The 16,929-nt window shown below is 39.7% G+C and overlaps 1 protein-coding gene across 9 annotated transcripts in view; it reads right to left on the bottom strand.

Moving 5' to 3' along the window:
- The window catches only part of MAP7 (microtubule associated protein 7), a 110,742-nt gene that overhangs the window by 9,568 nt on the left and 84,245 nt on the right, over window positions 1–16,929 (bottom strand). For 5 of the 9 annotated variants that reach the window (XM_030023119.2, XM_030023122.2, XM_030023128.2 and 2 more), the window contains 9 exons: window positions 13,455–13,603; window positions 10,644–10,759; window positions 9,957–10,237; window positions 6,129–6,312; window positions 4,042–4,237; window positions 2,409–2,510; window positions 2,070–2,120; window positions 1,923–1,980; window positions 783–921 (listed from right to left, as the gene is read on the bottom strand). In XM_030023119.2, the coding sequence (XP_029878979.1) occupies window positions 783–921; window positions 1,923–1,980; window positions 2,070–2,120; window positions 2,409–2,510; window positions 4,042–4,237; window positions 6,129–6,312; window positions 9,957–10,237; window positions 10,644–10,759; window positions 13,455–13,603 (1,276 nt within the window). The remainder of the gene's footprint in view (window positions 1–782; window positions 922–1,922; window positions 1,981–2,069; window positions 2,121–2,408; window positions 2,511–4,041; window positions 4,238–6,128; window positions 6,313–9,956; window positions 10,238–10,643; window positions 10,760–13,454; window positions 13,604–16,929) is intronic. The other 4 variants (XM_030023121.1, XM_030023124.1, XM_030023129.1 and 1 more) reach the window with 2 other exon arrangements.

Here is a 16,929-nt window from a genome sequence, read left to right as displayed (position 1 = left end):
CCCACATCCAAGTTTTTCCATGCATATTCTGGCACTACCTGCATAAAATATGAAAGGACTAAGGGATTATTTGGCTTTCTGCGTTACTAAAATTGAAATAACTGACAGCTCATGCTTATGTAACAGATTTCACTCAGCTCAACACTGAGGTTTCAAGCATTTCAGTGATTTCTCAAAGTCTGAGTGAGACTTGCTTCATGGCTACAGAGAGCTCCCAATGTTAAATATCTGCCTCCCCAAATTCTCCTTACAGATGACAAAGGGTTTTTTTTTAAAATGCAAAGCCAAAATGAGTAGTTTTGTATCTCACATTAGGGACTTTTGCTTAGTAAGCAAAACTTGCTAATACTTCAAGCAGTTGAGAAATCAAAACATCTAGGCTGAAAGCACTGTGTTCATTATTCCAATCACAAAACTAGCACTGCGTATCCAGAGTGATTTTTATGAAGCTTAATTCATGAAAAGGAACAGAAAAAATTGGCCCTTTCCATTAAGTTTCAATTTCTGTAATAATTGCTGGCAAACAACACATTGTTCCAAACACTGCAAAGAATGTGCTGTATTTTTACAAAATTCTTCCCTATCAGTTGGCAAAAATGGGCTACTGCTAAGTGAAAGATGATAAAAGTTATTTTCTGAACACAGGAAAATATAAACAGAACACAAGGTGGATTGAACAGCTGTCTCTTATTTAGTTTATGAACACATGGATCTGAAAATAATTTATTATTCTAGTAACCCTCATCCTCTAAACACCCTCCAATACTTAGCAGTGTTCTTACCTGTCCATATTTACTGGGGGTTGATGTGAAACAATCACGCGCGAGCAGGTGACGGGTTTCCCGTTGTGCGGAGATTGCGTTGCATGCTGAAGCTGAGGTCCTCCTGCAGGTTCCAGGGGAGATGCAGGACTGGTTATGACTAGAGAGAGAAAACAGGTTTTCATAAAACCAAACAACATCATCTACCTGCAGATTAGGATGAAACATTTCCTACAAAAGACAGCACAGCCAAGGCAAGCTACAGTTTTAAAAAATGGAGTTCCCAACACCCCTCCTTTCCCCACCCCACCTCCTTTGTCAAGTTTTTGGGCACACGAGCCTTGTTGCAGGTCCAAAGTAAATGCCACAGATTTCAAAGCTATAGCTTTACGGACAAGAATAAACACTTTACAATGATATACACAATTCCAACACATAAGCCAGTGGTCAAAATAGGCTGATATCTGACAGAATATTATGCTGGCACTTTTCAAGCAGCAATAGAAAATGGAATAGGAGAACACTGGGATATCATCAGTTTCATACAGTGGTATTTCTTGGTTCCTGTTTTGATTTCTGACTGTAACCCAAAAGGAAATCAAGAGGAAAAAATCTCCAGGGGAAGGATACTTCTTTCAACAGGTACCAAATCCTACTATAAAATGCTGTAGAGAGCAACATAAAATTAGAGTATCCTTGTGTCTCATCCAAAAACGACATGATAGATGTTACTGGCCTGCTTCAGGATGTTCTTTTAAAGTACAACTACAGCGTTCCGCATTGTGTCTGCAGTCACACTAATTCACACAGAGGTCAGTAAAAGGAAGCAATTGCACCCCACCCATACTAGCATCTGTTATGATAATCACAAGGACAATTTAGTATTTGTTTCTTTTCACTGGATAAATAATTAAACTTGGTAAGCAACTCCCTCTCATTAAACACCAATGTGACTAAGTTGCTAAACCAGCTAACTCATTTAGTAATGGCTAGCTAACTACCTATATGGAAACATTAAATAATGTTTGCTAAGACTTCAGTTATACTCCTCTCATAGTTTTCTTTACTGCAATTAGTGTACCAAGTTTCAGAATTTTATCTCATTGTGCTTAGCAGGCATTTATTCACCTGTTTTGCTCAGGGCACAGTTAAACACAATACCTGCTTCTCCAGTAATATTTGCCTTTGATATATGTCCATTTTGCTGGTCATTGGGTTTCTACAAAGGAAGCACAGTTTTGTAAATTAAAAATGTCACTGAAGAAGTGAAGCATGCCCAATATTTACATATTAAGTAGCAGCACTGACCTTATCTACTGCTTCTACACGCCTAGTTCTCTTCATGATCTCCTCAAGCCTCTACAATTAAATGTAAAGGGGTTAAATAATGTTTGCTGGCATTAATTTAAAAATATCTCTCCCAAACCACAACTGCTTGTCATTTATCAGTTGCATCTGTTTATTGTAAAAAGATGAATTATTTATTACTGTTGGCAATATTCCTTTCACTTTCATGTCAGGCTACACAGATGAGGACCACAGCTTTTCTGAGGGCACATTTATATCATAGATAACTTTCTACAGCTGAGGTGGAAGCAAACTGCTAAGGCAAAACAAATTATGGTTTCTCTGCATGTACTGAGTTACCTTCTTCCTTTCCAAGCGCTCTTGCTCTTCTCTTTGGAAATGCTTTTCACGTTCTAATCGAATCCGCTCTGCCTCTTCCCGTAGGCGAGCTTCCTCTTCTTTCTGCGTTGACGGTAAAAGAAAAAGAAGTGAGAAATAATTTACTGTTTAAGGACAGATTTACACCAGTATCTGCTTAACTATGCATATCTACAACACCCTGAAAAGACACTTTTGGGGTTTACAAGTCACCAACAATATTTTCAGACTGAACTGCACATTTCTTGATTAATCTCCATGTTTTGCATAGCATTAAGAGATGCGTAACTAAACAGTAGACATCATATTTGGTTCTGTGCCTCTTCTGGGGCATGTGCATGAAAGCACACCAGATGACAAATAAGGAATACATTTCCTAACCTTCAGCACTAAAACAGCAGCCAGGAAAGTATTAAAGAGATTCACGTTTTGAGTGGTGGATGTTTTTGAGAGTCAAACAAAAGCAGGAGAACGTTTTATTTGGCCAACAGAGTCATCACTTAATGAGACCAAGGACAAACAGCCACAGGTACATTTGTACAAGCTTTCCATTCTTGCTCTTTTAGTTAAATGTAAGATTTGTCTGGAATATACTGTACAGAGGCCTTGCTCCCCAACAGAGACAGTGTTGTATGACGGAACTGCTACAACAGTTCATTTGTTACGGCTGTAACATCCAAAAAAAACTTGGCCATGTGCTATCTCTGAGTGCTAAACCGGGGATGTACCTCAGTTTAGCATTTCAAAGAAAGCAGCGTACATCTGAAAAAGAAAATTGCAATTTCTAAGCTGTATTCACTAATACAATTCTTGAAACATTTATTTCGGAAGCATACATTTAATTATATACCAGAAGAAAAAAAACCTAACATCTATAAGGCAGATTGAAGTGCTGAATTTTGGGGGCAAGAAAGCGCATGCAAAAAGTAAGAGCACATGCGAGAAGAGAAGAATCCTATCCAGAATGCTTACCACAGCTTCTCCTGAAGTTGGTAAACCAACATTATGCCCATCAAAAATGACAGCACTTGAAAAATTGTATTTTGATTTATTTACTGTCATGTCTTTTGAGTAGCTGCTCTGATTTCATCAGGAGGACTGCACCAGGTAAAAGTTCTCCTTGGCTTGATTAAAGTGATCAAAACCTACCCCTTCCCACTAGCCCCACACAAAAGTAGTATCGGGCATAGGATTAGAACTCAGCAGTGCTGTCTCCAACACTCTAAATAGTTATTTTGGCATCTAGACTTTCTATAACTGTGACGACAAAGAGCCCTCTGGTATAATACCATTCATTAAAACCCCCCAATACAACTCTTATTGATTTTTTCATCTTGATTTATCAGGAACAGGAAAAGATTTGTTCTAAATAAATAAATTCTACAGGGAAAAAACCAAAACAAACCTCAACTCCCTACCACATGTTTTTGTCAAGAAGATATATCCTTACTCTTTGAACCACTCTATGGTATGAACTCTGCCCCAACCATATTCACTTTATATATAGCACTTAAATTTTAGATATCCCTCTAATCTAGGTGCTGCATAAGAGGTGTTGCTTTATCCACTTCACTGCCAACTCAGCTGGCACAGAAATTCCAGGAGGGGAGCATACTTGTTTCTGAAGGCGCTCCAGCTCTTCTTTCTCCTTCTGTTCTCTCTCTTCTGCCTGCCGGCGCAGCCGTTCTTCCTTTTCCCGCTCCTCCTCTGCTTCCTTTCGTTTTTTTTCTGCTTCCTGTCTGCGAACTTCTTCCTCTTCTCGGCGAGATCTTTCTTCAGCTATCCTCTGTGACAGCTCCTCCTTCTTTTGTCTGCAATCATGAAACAAGCATAAGAAAAATAAGTAAAAAAAAAAGAAGGAGGGGAAAAACCCAAACCACCAGATTCCTGATCCAAAACACCAGCACTGCAGACCAGCTGGATAATGGTTGCACTGCTGTCTCATTCAGAAGTTGCCTGTTCTGCTTCCAGCAGGGGCCAAAGGTGAAGCTCAATGGAACATAAAAATCTTTGCAAGGTAATACCAGTAATTCTCCAGCATATGCCTGGCTTTCACTGATCTATGACTCGTGTTCTTTCTGAATCAGAAACAGTATCATTGACTTTAATACATCTTGCAAAACACTTCTTTCTGTAATTTCATTTAATCATACTTTGAAATAGTATATATTTTTGGCACCCATCTTATCTTGTGGCAATGACTCCTGAATTTAAAAAAAGTATCTAATTCTGCTGATCTTTGAACGTTACCTCCTAACCTCACTTAATGCCCCCTCATCCTTGTATTATGGGAGTGAATAACTTTTCCCCTTCACCTTTGATGTTACCCAAATTATTTAGGACTTTGTAGCTTATCATATCCCCACTCAGAAGTGGAGGGCAGATGGTCTTCCCAGCTGAAGAATCCTCACCTGTTTAGTAGATTTTCATATGGGAGCTGTTCTATACTTATGATCATCCTTGATGTCTGTCTGCACTTATTTTCCTAGTTTTATTGATTTTACTGTCTCAAAAATGTAAAACTCAACATTCAAGACATGGATTCACCTTGGATAGTTCAGAATGACATTTTCATTTTGTTCTCCTTTTCTAGTAACTCGAAACAGTTCATTTATTTCATTGACCATGACTCATCCGATACTTTCTATACTCAACTCCAAACAAGATCTCTTCCCTCAGAAATAATTAGCGCAGAGACCACCACCACCACATGAGTTAAGTTAGGGTTATTTCCTTATATGCATTCCTTCATGCTTAGCAGTATTGCAATTCAGCTTCCATTTTTTATCTCAGCAATATAAGATATGTCTGAAACTCTTCACGACTGCTTTATCTCACTGAATACCAGCATTATCTCACTGGCCACAACGCCTTTCAAGTTCATTTATGAAGGCACTGCACAGAGACTGAAAACTCCTTTCACTGTGAAAGCTGATTATTCTTTACCTTTTGTTTTCAATCTTTCAGTCTTAGTATTTATTCACCATATTACTCTTATGCCACAGCAGCTTCTTTTCTTTACAACCCTTTTTGAGAGGCACCATGTCGTGAGCCTTTTAGAAAGCCAGGCTATTTTAACTGGCTCTGCCTTATTCCTATGTTCAGCAATGTTGTTAAAGAACTCTAACAAATTCCAGAGGCATGGCATCCCTCTAAAAAGGTGCTCAACTTGTGTTATAGCCAGTCATAAGTATCCAGATGGGCTACTCATTCGCTAGTAGGAAAATGAGACACAACATCAATTACCTTCCAAAACGGTTGAGAGTCTTGATTTTAAATGAAAAAACAAAGAGTTTTGTCACAGCTGTTGGACACCTAAACACCACCCATGGTAGAGATCTTGCAATTCAAAGTAAGACATTGTGCCAGTCACAAAGTTGAAAGCTGTGCAGTTCTCTAGCTGGAATAAACAAGTATAGCTTTGTAAATCTCTGAGGAAACAATGAACCACTACAGCAAGGATCTGCTCTCTCCTCCTGTCCTATTTTAAAGCACTATTTGGGATAAGTTTTAACCTTACAGATCTGCTTAGGTATATATTGCACCTACGAAAAACCCCAACAGGAAAATTTGTTTTTCAGGGAAGAACTTGTGCCTCCCGCACTTCAGTACTGTGCTTCATATATCACAATATAACAACAGAATATACACAAGAAGCTGCTAGGAGGCTATATCTTCTCCACTGCAGAGGTCTAGAATCACCTTTCAAGCTCTTCTCTCTCCCTCCTTTCTTGCTCCTCCCGTTCCCGCTGCTCACGGGCAAGGCGCCTCTTCTCAGTCAGCAGCCTTGTTGCTTCTTCAGGGTCAGTCGTACCCGCAGAGGTCTTTGTGGGGGCTGGGGGTGGAGAAAGAGCTGGCGGAGCAGTAGGTAGGGATGGGATGGCTGCTGAAACAGATGGGAAGGAAAACTATTTTGTACAGACACAGTAAGCCAAGATGGCACTCTCTTGAAAGGAACAGAAACTAGTTTCAAATACTCTGGAAAATATTTTCAAGCTTACGTAGTTTCAGAAATGATTCAGAGGAGGAAGAAATTTCTAGATGCTAGGGGTTCATATTCCTTAAGGGAAGTTTTGTTTTTACAGGATATGTGAAAGCAGCTGCAGTTGAAAGGTTAAGCCAACTTTTCTGTCAGAAGAATAAATAGTGACAGGTGCTCAACAGGAGTTATGCTGACTCAGCAAGTCCCTACCATCACATTTCTTAAGTTTGCCCAGTGCCATTCAGAAAGCAGAAATAAACATTGTGATACTATATTTTCTTCTGTCTGATAGTCTACATCTGAAGAGCAGAGCCAGACTTTTTGGTGATAGGCCAGTCACTTCTTGTGAGTTGGTGATCTCAAACATCAACTGACTGAAGTGATCTGCAATAAGGGTAGGACACAAACTATCATCAAGTTTGCAGTTACTCCAAACCTGAGGCAACTTGTGGGACCAGAACGCAGCTTCTGAACAAGCTTTGCCACTATTGGTGAACTATAGCTTGTGTTCAAATCTTAATAGTGTCTTCATATAAATTCTTTATCCAGGACCAGCTTTGGCCACCTGGTAGGAAGGTGTTACAGGTTTTTCTCAAGTAAAACACTAGTTCACATTTCTGTAAGTTTGCCTGGCATTCTCTAGTATAGGTACAGAGCACCTCAACCGTGCCTTTCCTCTAGAGGCCAGGGACCGTGACCAACACACAAGCTAACTGAAAGAAGCATTCCCAGGGCAATCACATCCAGTAACGCAGACAAACGCAGGTAGGGAAGACTTTGAACTGTCAGTGGAATCAGATTCTGATCCTGGGAAGATACATGTAAAGTAAGTCATCAGAAACAGCCAGGAGATGATTTTAAATCTACATTTCTAACCACCCTTTGGGATGTTACAGCGTTTTCCTCACCTCACTAACAACTTCCAAGAGGGGTTTCCTCCCCAATTCCCCCCTCCTACACCTCGTCATGTATACAAACACAAATTCAGCTGCTTTCTTTGTGCTGAATGCTCACATCTGCTGACACCTCTGCTCTTTTCTTCTGTCAAGTAAAAACTATGCAAGTGTTTCTATAACTACCTCAGGGCTTTCACCTTGAATTCAAGTAATACATGTACACCAGTAATTTAAAGAGTGCCAGGGCCTCTAGTCCTGAGGTGAGCTGGCACAGTTTAGCTTCAGCCAGAGCACTATTCTCTCACGTTATCAAAACAGGTATTCAGTCCACCCCTAGGAAACAGTCCAGGCCTGGGCTAACCTCCAAGATGTAGCTGTGAACTCAGAAAATTCTGGGATGATCAAATATAAAAAGCTAAGTAATTTGATCACTCTAAAGCTTGGGAGCCCTTTAGAGCTATGCTCTTAGTAGCCTTGGGGACAGAAGGTTTGAAAAGGCGGGGCTGCAATTACAACCTAGACCAGAAACGTAACCAAAAGCCTTTGTAATAGTTAAACAGTATAAATGACAGAGCTCCTGCACCTCAGCCCTTTTTAATTTACTAACATGGACCAAGGCAGGGCTGTCACTCCTGAAGAGAGCACAGCTTTGTGCTGCTTGGGGCTCACTTCTTGCCTCAGGTGCTGAAGCTGGCAGCATAACAAGTAGCCTGTTTGATGCGCATCTGCCCTGCTGTCAGAAAAGATGACAACAGCTTGCACAGGCCCACCCAAAATACCATTAAAACTTCATTGGTATTAGTAAATTCATGTGAGTTTTGCCTGCAAAAGCTCAAACAGCTCCATCAGTGATCATTACCTGTTGACCTCCTGGCTCCTGTGACTACAGAGCTAGCAGGTAGCTGAGCCAGACAGGTTAAAGGCCAGTGCAGTTAACCAGCAGAAATCAGCTATGTTCACCTGCAACACAGACCTAGGAGAATCAGCAATGTCCCTCTAGCCCCAAATGCTGCACTTGCCCCTCTCTAGATTCTTGCATTCAACCAGTGGCCAGGTTTTGGCCACTGGGCTTCCATCTGCAGTACAAAGCCTGTCCTCTAACCTCACATGTAAAATGCTTAGCCTAAGGTCTCAATCTTTGGTCCCAACTACCACTTCCTCTGGCTTTGGCAAAAGACATCCAATTTGAAGTGCTGCTCACCACTTGGACTATAGTATCCTTCTCTTTGGCCCCTCTCTGCTACCTGTTTCTTTGCTGTGAATACAAACTACTTCACTTTTGAATATCTTTATCACACATAACCTGTTTCGATACTAAGTGACCTTGTCACATACTCAATATTGACTGACTTTGCAAAGAAGTCGAGCCTCTCTTCCTCCTGAGCTAAACAGCCAAACAAGCCTGATGATGTTTCTCTAGTCTGCACCTTGTACTTCAGAACTACAACTTGTAAACATTTGTAAAGCCTTCTCAGTGGTGTCCCTGAAATCCTTTTAAAAGGAAGCTTTCTCCTTAAAAGGAAGCAGGCAAAAGGTTATCAGAAGAGTAGTGAAAACCCATGCTAACATGGCAATTATCTCATATCTTCTTTACATGCCCATGGCCAACAGATGCATCCATTTATTGCTGTAAATCTCTAGCTTTTCGTGGGGTTGCACCTTCTGTGGTAGGACCTGGGTATCAGGCTGGAACTACTGTAACGAAACTTAATAGAACAAAAGAAATCAATTCACATCAGCTTGTCTCGCAGAAGAACAACCCCCAACTACACATCTTGCAGTTAAAAGCAAGATTATTAATACTTAAAACTGTTTTCTGAAGGACAATCACAGGGGAATCTATGAATTTTAAGTTCAGAATCCTAAGCATCCCACCCTGGTAATCCCAGTGGTCACAATGGCCATTCTATCCCATCTGCGAAACAGACAGTTTATGCCATATTTACAATAGACTAAAGCATCTGCTAGAACAAACCTACATTTTTCATTTTCAGATTTACCTTTTGCCCTTCCTACATTTTATGATCATTATTTTATTTTGCGTGTACATCCTTTTCTGCCTTGCTGCTTTTCAGGGTTGGTGTGGTTTGGTGCGAGGGTTTTTTGTTTGTTTGTTGGGTAATTTATTTTTTTTTAAATAACTCATTTTGCCTGAAAAATTCTGCCTATTCCTTTACTCTACTCCTTGGTTCTCCTCTGCATTCCACTTTATCCTGCTAATATCTCCCATGATGTGGTACTCTTGCAATATTATAGGTAAGATGGTAGTGTTATCAGCACAACTGTACTGAGTGTCTAGCAGAGCTGGACATTTGCACTGCTCACACTACCTTATGTGGTGGCTTACTGTACCATTAGTCTTCAGATCATTATTATTCTACTTCAACAGTTTGAAAAGAACCTGTGAGAAGAGGGCTGTGAAGCCACACTGTGCGAGACAGGTCTGCATGTTGCTTTGACTGTTACAGACAGGAGGGCTTCAACCTGTTTACACTTTCCTCATAACGAACATACATCTGCAAAAACATTCTTAAGAATTTAGATTAACATTTGATAGAAAACTACTGAAAGCTATGTTGTTTCAGAGAAAGGGAGGGAAGAACATAAGAGACTCTCAGACATTCCTTAACCTAGAGGAGGGTCTCTCCTTACCTTGAGTGAGATCTGCCTGGACAGTGAGCTCTTCACGACTTGCAGATTCTCCAGCATCTACTGAAATTCCTTTACTCTCTTCTGTCCTCTCCTCATTGGCCTTTTCAGCCTCCTTTTCTGGTCTTTTCTTCTCACTCTCTGGTTTGACCTCTTTTTTGACTGGCCGGATGTTGCCAGGAGAAGGAGGACGTGCCTGAGTAGAGGAAACTTTGGAGGAACCAGGTGGGGAAGTTATCTGCTTGGGTGTGCCAGGCAAAAAAGGCAAAGACTTTGATGCATGCCTGTGTAACCAAAGAGTGACAATCACTATCAGACATGCTCTGCTGGACACCACTTACATATCACTTCTACAACTATAATAGCTAAAATTAAAACAACTTCTCTATTTCTCTGCTATCAAGCAGGACTGCTGGAGCAACTGATTAGCTTTCATGCAAAATGCTTGTCTTTGCAACTCTCCAGATATGTAAGCATTGAGCCCAGCCAAGAGGGAAGAAACCGGGTATCTTCCTCCTCCTTCCCCTTCCTCAAAGCAGTAGTAATATTTTTCTAAGAGCAGGACTGTCCTTCCTTTGTTGCAGAGAGAAAACATCTACATCACGAAATAAGTTTGCACTTTTTCACATTTAATAGAACAATCAGAGCTGCCTATAGCTTAACCCCCGGCTAAGCATGTACTTGGCTTACCAAACTGGAGAGGGAGCTGGTGATCTAGCTTTGGGGTTGGAAGAAAAATGACCTCCTTTAAAGCTGGCTGAGAAGCTGGATGACAAATGGTCTCTCTCCTTTTCTTTTTTGTCAGTCTACGGTTCAGCAAACAAAAAGACAAAGTCAAGCCAGAGTTCACACAGCTAAAGAAAGCAAAGCAAGCTCAGTTAAGGATTGGGGGTTGGGGGACTTAGAAAAAGCAGTGCTGAGTCAGTAGTTTCTACAGCCTGTTTAACAAGTTCATTAATATAGCCCCTGTAATCTGACACCATCTTTGTCCGTAAATACGCATTTGACAACAAGAGTCCTTAATCGTGTTCTCTACTATCCTAAGCCGTAGTAGTGGGCTAATTTGCAGAGGCTTATTTTTACACAGGCAAAAAATTACCTTTTAAGGTTTGATCTTTGCCAATTGCCACAGAGTACCTTCCACTACTCCCCATAAACCCAGGATTTCATTTGAAGAAAGAACAAAACACTCCCCCCAACTCCCCTAGGCTCACACTTAGACACAGTTCCTACATAGCACAAGCTTTTTGCTTTCATGCTTGTACGTGAACACCACAGATGTTCACATACTCAAAGCCCTCAAACATAGTACAACAGTTATCCTATTCTTTTTTTCTTGGATGCTTTCACAGCACATACTTTTTTTGCCATTGATTCTTATACATCATAGCAATTTCCTCTTTTCCTTCTTTATTTCTCATGCTAGGATTTTATTTTAAAAAATATTTCTGTTATAGCTCTGGTTTGTATTAATAGAACTATTGGTTTAAAGGAATAAATCAGAATTTAGACACTTATATACTTCATTTAACTATAGATGAAAAACTTCAGGGTTTTGGAATAATGAGCTCAGACTCTGGGAGTCTGAAGAAAGGCAATAGTGGAGAGTACACTGAGCTGCAACTCAGCGAACGTGATGCAGAGGGGCTGCTACTCATCACCTTGGCTGGGGCTTAAGCACAACCCCTGCAGCATGTGTACCACACTGCTTTAGAACCTCACTAGCTGAGAGCTCTGCAATGCTCATCTCCTGAACTGAAAACCAGGTTAACAACTGGAAAAGAAAGACTGAAAACAACTTCATGAACGCATAAATCCTTGGTTTATCTTCATAAATCCAAGAGGGTTTTTTTAGTCATTATGGTTAATATTTGTTGTTTTAAATTGTCCAAAACATAACTTAATATGTAGCAATAGGTGGTCTCAGTCCTGAAGTCATTACTCAAGCCAGCTCTTTGGCAGTATAATTTATCAGATATCTACTGATTAATATGATAATCAGCTGAGTTATCAAAGCATACAGAGCCAGAGTAAATGCATTCCAATTAACAAGAATTTTGGCTCACTAAGCAATAATCTATATTGGATCTACTTTATTAGTCTTGAAAACAGAGCATCAGAACATTTTTCTTAATAAAGTAAAAACTCAATTCCTACAAAAGTTTACAGAAGAATAAAAGATTCTCCACACCATACAGGCTACTGAAAATGGCTCTTAACTCAGTCATTTTGTATTAACAACATTTTAAAATTGCCTCCTCCACTAAAATGTACCAACCTTTCTTCTTTTTAATTAAAAAAAACCCCAAACCCCCAAACAGACCAAAAAACCAAACCCAAAACCACTTGCAATGAGAAAGACCCAAGAGGTGTTAAACTGATAGCCCTTGAGATTGCAACACACTATGCGCACACTATGAGATTTTTCTGCAGATAGATCCCAGTGCTGTGCCTTAACTTAAACTTCAGTATACTACCATCTGCCTGAAAGATTAAGTATGAGCTATGATGCACGAGACTTTCATTAACACTGCTTCCAACAAGGATGTCAGTAGCAGCACTGCCTCTTGACATTTTGCCCATCAAGCCAAATGAAAATGCAAGCACCTCTGACACAATCATTTGCAGAGATGACTCCACTCTTCTCACACTCTAAACAAACTCAGGCTGTAGAGTACAAGGAAAAATATAACTGCTCTAATTCAGCAAAATGATACCTGAACTGGAGCTGACTGTATCCCGTTGGCTTGGAGCACAGTCAACATGAATTCAGTCTGCCTGTATCATACTGTTCTGATTTTCCCTGAAAGCTCAGATCAGTCACAGTAGTGCTACCAAATCATTCAGAATGAACAGGTGATCTGTGGGAAGCCTCGCTTACAAACCATGCTCCTAAACCAACCCTTTCCTTCTCAACAAGGATGAGTTTACTAGCATGGTCTCCTAAGAAAGTAAAGCTGAAGTGACAGTGCTCTGTGTGCTTATGTATATAGACATGTGTGAGTGTATGCCTTCCCTCCTCTTTATCCCAGGTACCCAGCTGAATTTGCTAGACGCCTCAGAAGATACAAAATTCTACAGGCTTTGTGAAAACAGGTTGCTGGGAAAAACAGATTCACCACTGAGGGAAAAGCTGCAACACCAGCTTGGGCCTTAAAATTCAGCAAAGAATCCACATGAGAAAAGGGCACACATACACTGTGACTGTCTCTGTGCCTCATGAGAGCAAAGGCATCCACTCTGCAAACATGGGTGTTTGGAAAACATGGGTGTTTTTCTGCATGGATTCTTTGGTGTGTAATCAGGCCACATCACCACATTATGTGGTATGTTTCACTTAAAATCCAGCCAACTATGAAACAAATTGGAGGGGGTGGGGACAGCGCAAAGGGGAGGATCAGACTTAGTCAAGCATCCTTGCAACTGTTCCTGTCCTAACAAGCAATGCAATCAGGTGGTCATGGCACGAGACACTAGTTTACATACAACTGGCATGCTTACCCCTGCAAGATGCGTTGTTCTCCTACGTCCAACAGCATCAGTAGAGGCATAAAGTTTTGCTCGGTCTCCTGGATTCCTACAGTTCATGGCCTTGTAGGACAGAGGACTGATGGGGCTGCAAGATGCTGAACGGGGACAAATGGGGATAACTACGGTGTTGGTTGGTTTTGTTATTTATTAATTTTAATTACAGAGGAGCATTGGAGAATTGACAGAGGAAAGCCAGCAGGAACAGAAACAACCGAGAAAGACAGAAGAGAAAGAAGGTATTAATACACAGAGGAATGACTAATTCTCAAGTCAGAACCATCATTTGATACATTAGCTTGGCCACATGTATAGTAATGATACAATTTCAATAGGCATTCACGTACTTTTCCATTTGTAAACTAATAATTTCTTTTACATAAATTAAGAAATATGCCACATAACTGGGTAATAGAAAGTAACAATATTTTTCTCCTAAGTTTTTATACAACTGGTGGTTCTGAAAAAGCAGTGGACACAATGACTAGTCTGACTGATTAGCTTAGTACATGCATTGACGTGAGTTTCGATTACATTTGGAATAGAAAAGAATCAAACTAAAATCAGAATGCCTATTAATTGGTCTTAGAAGTGGAGGAAAATAAAAGGAGACATACACACAAAGATCAAAACACATTAATAATACAAAACTGTTTCACCTAGGAAATCAATGAAATTGCTGTCTACAATTTTTAGCAAGTATTGTGTTTTTAAAAGTCCCTCTTTAGGAATATTTGAAGCCCGTCCATTTAAGAACTGTTAATATTTCTTGATAATGGTAGAATAACAGCTGACTCAAATACATTCTTGACAGCAAACTATTTTACAGATTACAAAAAGCAGGCTAACAACAACAAATCAACTTGGAAATTAATATTTGTTTGAGTAACCAGGATGGCAGTTTTTGTTGGTTTGCACATGGACAAAGACTGTTACCAAAAGATCTCCTGCCAATGGCAGATTGTCAGATATATGGTGTTCTGATTACATATTCAAAAAGAATTTTAACACTGCAAAACTTATCATGGAGAACTTCTTGCAGCAAAGTATTCCTGGACTTTCTCTTGATTTAACTGAAGGAGAAGACTGGGGAAAACTATGTTATTACTGCAGTTTTATTTGTCTGCTCCTATTTGTCTTTCCTGGTCATTTAATATAATCTTAGCATAATTATTATTCAGGATGTTACCTGATGCAAAAGTAGAGCTTCTATATGGTATCTTCCCTATCTTTTCTTTTTCTTTTTTTTTTTTTTTTTTTTTTTAAAGTAAAAGAGAATTACATCCTCAGTTTCCTTGGTAAAAACCCCCAATATTTCTTGCCTGTAGATCCCTCTCTGAGCACACTTGAAAGAATGCAGTTCCACATACAGTTAATTCTTCCAGTCTTACAACAGTACAGCTGCTGTTACAGGAAAAGCTCATAGACTTAACAGTACTAACGCTGCAAATTCTCCTGCACTGAGAGATTAACATTATGAATAAAGAGAGTCTCATGTAAGTGTTACAGCAACAGCACTCATGCTTGCATTATCATTTATAGGGATTTATGCTTAATGAGGTATTATGACTGACTTAAAAAATAAACAAATAAAAATTGAGAAACAAGAAAACAGGGGCTGTTTTTGGTTTTGTTTGGTTGACTGTATCCAAACCAGATAGGAAGCCATGGCACAACGTATGTTTTAAACAGCTTATAATTTATATGGTTCCCACCCTCTATGAATCAATTCTCTTGCTGCATGGCAATTATCTGAAGTTACCATCAAGGATGACATCATAAGTATTAAAAGACAAGCAGTTCATTTTCATTTGCGAAGTTGCCAAACAATGCTTTAGGAAGCACTCCCAGTGAATCCTGTACCAACAGGATTACATCTATTCAGAGGAGCTTTTGGAGAGTTATTTAAAAAACATTTTGGGTTTGGAGGGTTATTTGAAAAGATCCAGACGTACTCTTATGCTGGATGTCCCTAATAGCTCACTTAAATTTTAAGGGCATGAATCCATATTTAATTTGATTTTGATTTTTTACATTGTAATTTATATTTACAGCCAAAGGGCAGGGTAATTTTCTAGGGAATAATGACAGGCTGGGATGAGCTGAGTGCTCAGAGCACAGCTGTGAGCCATTACCACCACCTGATCATTAATCTCCAGGAAGTGTCCTGCATGAAGGGACTGCAGTTATCGCTCCTAGAGAATAATACCTGGAAAACAATGAGCAGATGGATTATTCTTCTGGGTGGTACAGTTCCAGTTAGCATAGGGAAAGCATTTCAGGGAATTACCTCAGACTGATGACTGATAAATCAGTCATTCCTGCTATTTGCAATCCTTCTCAACATTCCACTCAGTTTAGAGCTTATTGTGCAGTATAAACAATAGCAGTCACAAAAAAATCTTCACGCCTGCTCCAGTAGAGTAACCACTTACAAAATTAAGACACTGCTTTCTCAACTATTCCCTAACGACAAGCTGAATTTCCAATATCCTGCCTGGTAGATGACATTAAGTATTCATTTTACAAACTGTTGTTTGTGAAGAGTGAAAAAGGATTCTGTACTTGTTAATTCCACTGTTTGTAAAATATCATCCACATTTTCGCTCCTACAGCACTACCCTGTGGAAATGTACTGCAGCCTAATTAGTTATAAGAGTTCTTAAGTGAAAGCTTCTTTAAAATCTTTTAATCTTAGCAGATCTCTATTCCTTCTTACCTTCTACATCCTTTAATTAGAATAAAAATCCTGTCCATATCAGACAGAAAAAGACCTGCCTAGACTTAAACATTCAGCATGTGCAGCAATATACTATTGTAATGGTAAAGTCTGCAGTGCATGATCATAAAGCATCCCATGATAAAAGAAGAGGCAGCTGTCACCTGCCTAAAATACATGATAAGCAAATATGTTTTGGTTGTCCTTAGACTACAGTTTTGCCTGGGCTTTAAGTTATGACCTAGCAATATTTTCACATTTCTGCAGGTTAATTTTCCCCTCAGTAAGTACATCAGAGAGCTGTTCTGGGGTTGGCAGAGAACTTTACTATTATCATAACCTCACCAAACCTGCACATTTAACTTTATATGTATTAAATCCACTGCAACCAGGGCCTATCTTTCTACAAGTCTAACTTGTTCCATGTGGGAAGTGCCCTGGTAGAGAGTGAAACTGTTCTTTGCAGCAAGCAGCTCACAGCCTTAGCAGTGGGTGTGCTGAATCAGCTTTCTACAACATTGTGCGCATTTCCTTAAACGGCCACAGACAGCGTGACATTGTTGTCTTGCGTGCGTTGTATTCATTTATTGCATCAATAAAGAGGCAAAAGAAATTAAGAAAGAGGTCATGGGAGAAAGAGAAAGAGGCATAGCAAACAACTGTACAAACAAGCTTTCATGCGGTCACACGATGTAACTGTGGACATTCAAGCTCATTCTGGGATGCTAC

Source organism: Aquila chrysaetos, chromosome 8, assembly GCF_900496995.4.
Source record: "Aquila chrysaetos chrysaetos chromosome 8, bAquChr1.4, whole genome shotgun sequence".
In the NCBI taxonomy this organism is placed as follows: domain Eukaryota; kingdom Metazoa; phylum Chordata; class Aves; order Accipitriformes; family Accipitridae; genus Aquila; species Aquila chrysaetos.
Note: the sequence above shows the minus strand (reverse complement) of the source record. Positions and strands in the feature narration are given on the sequence as shown.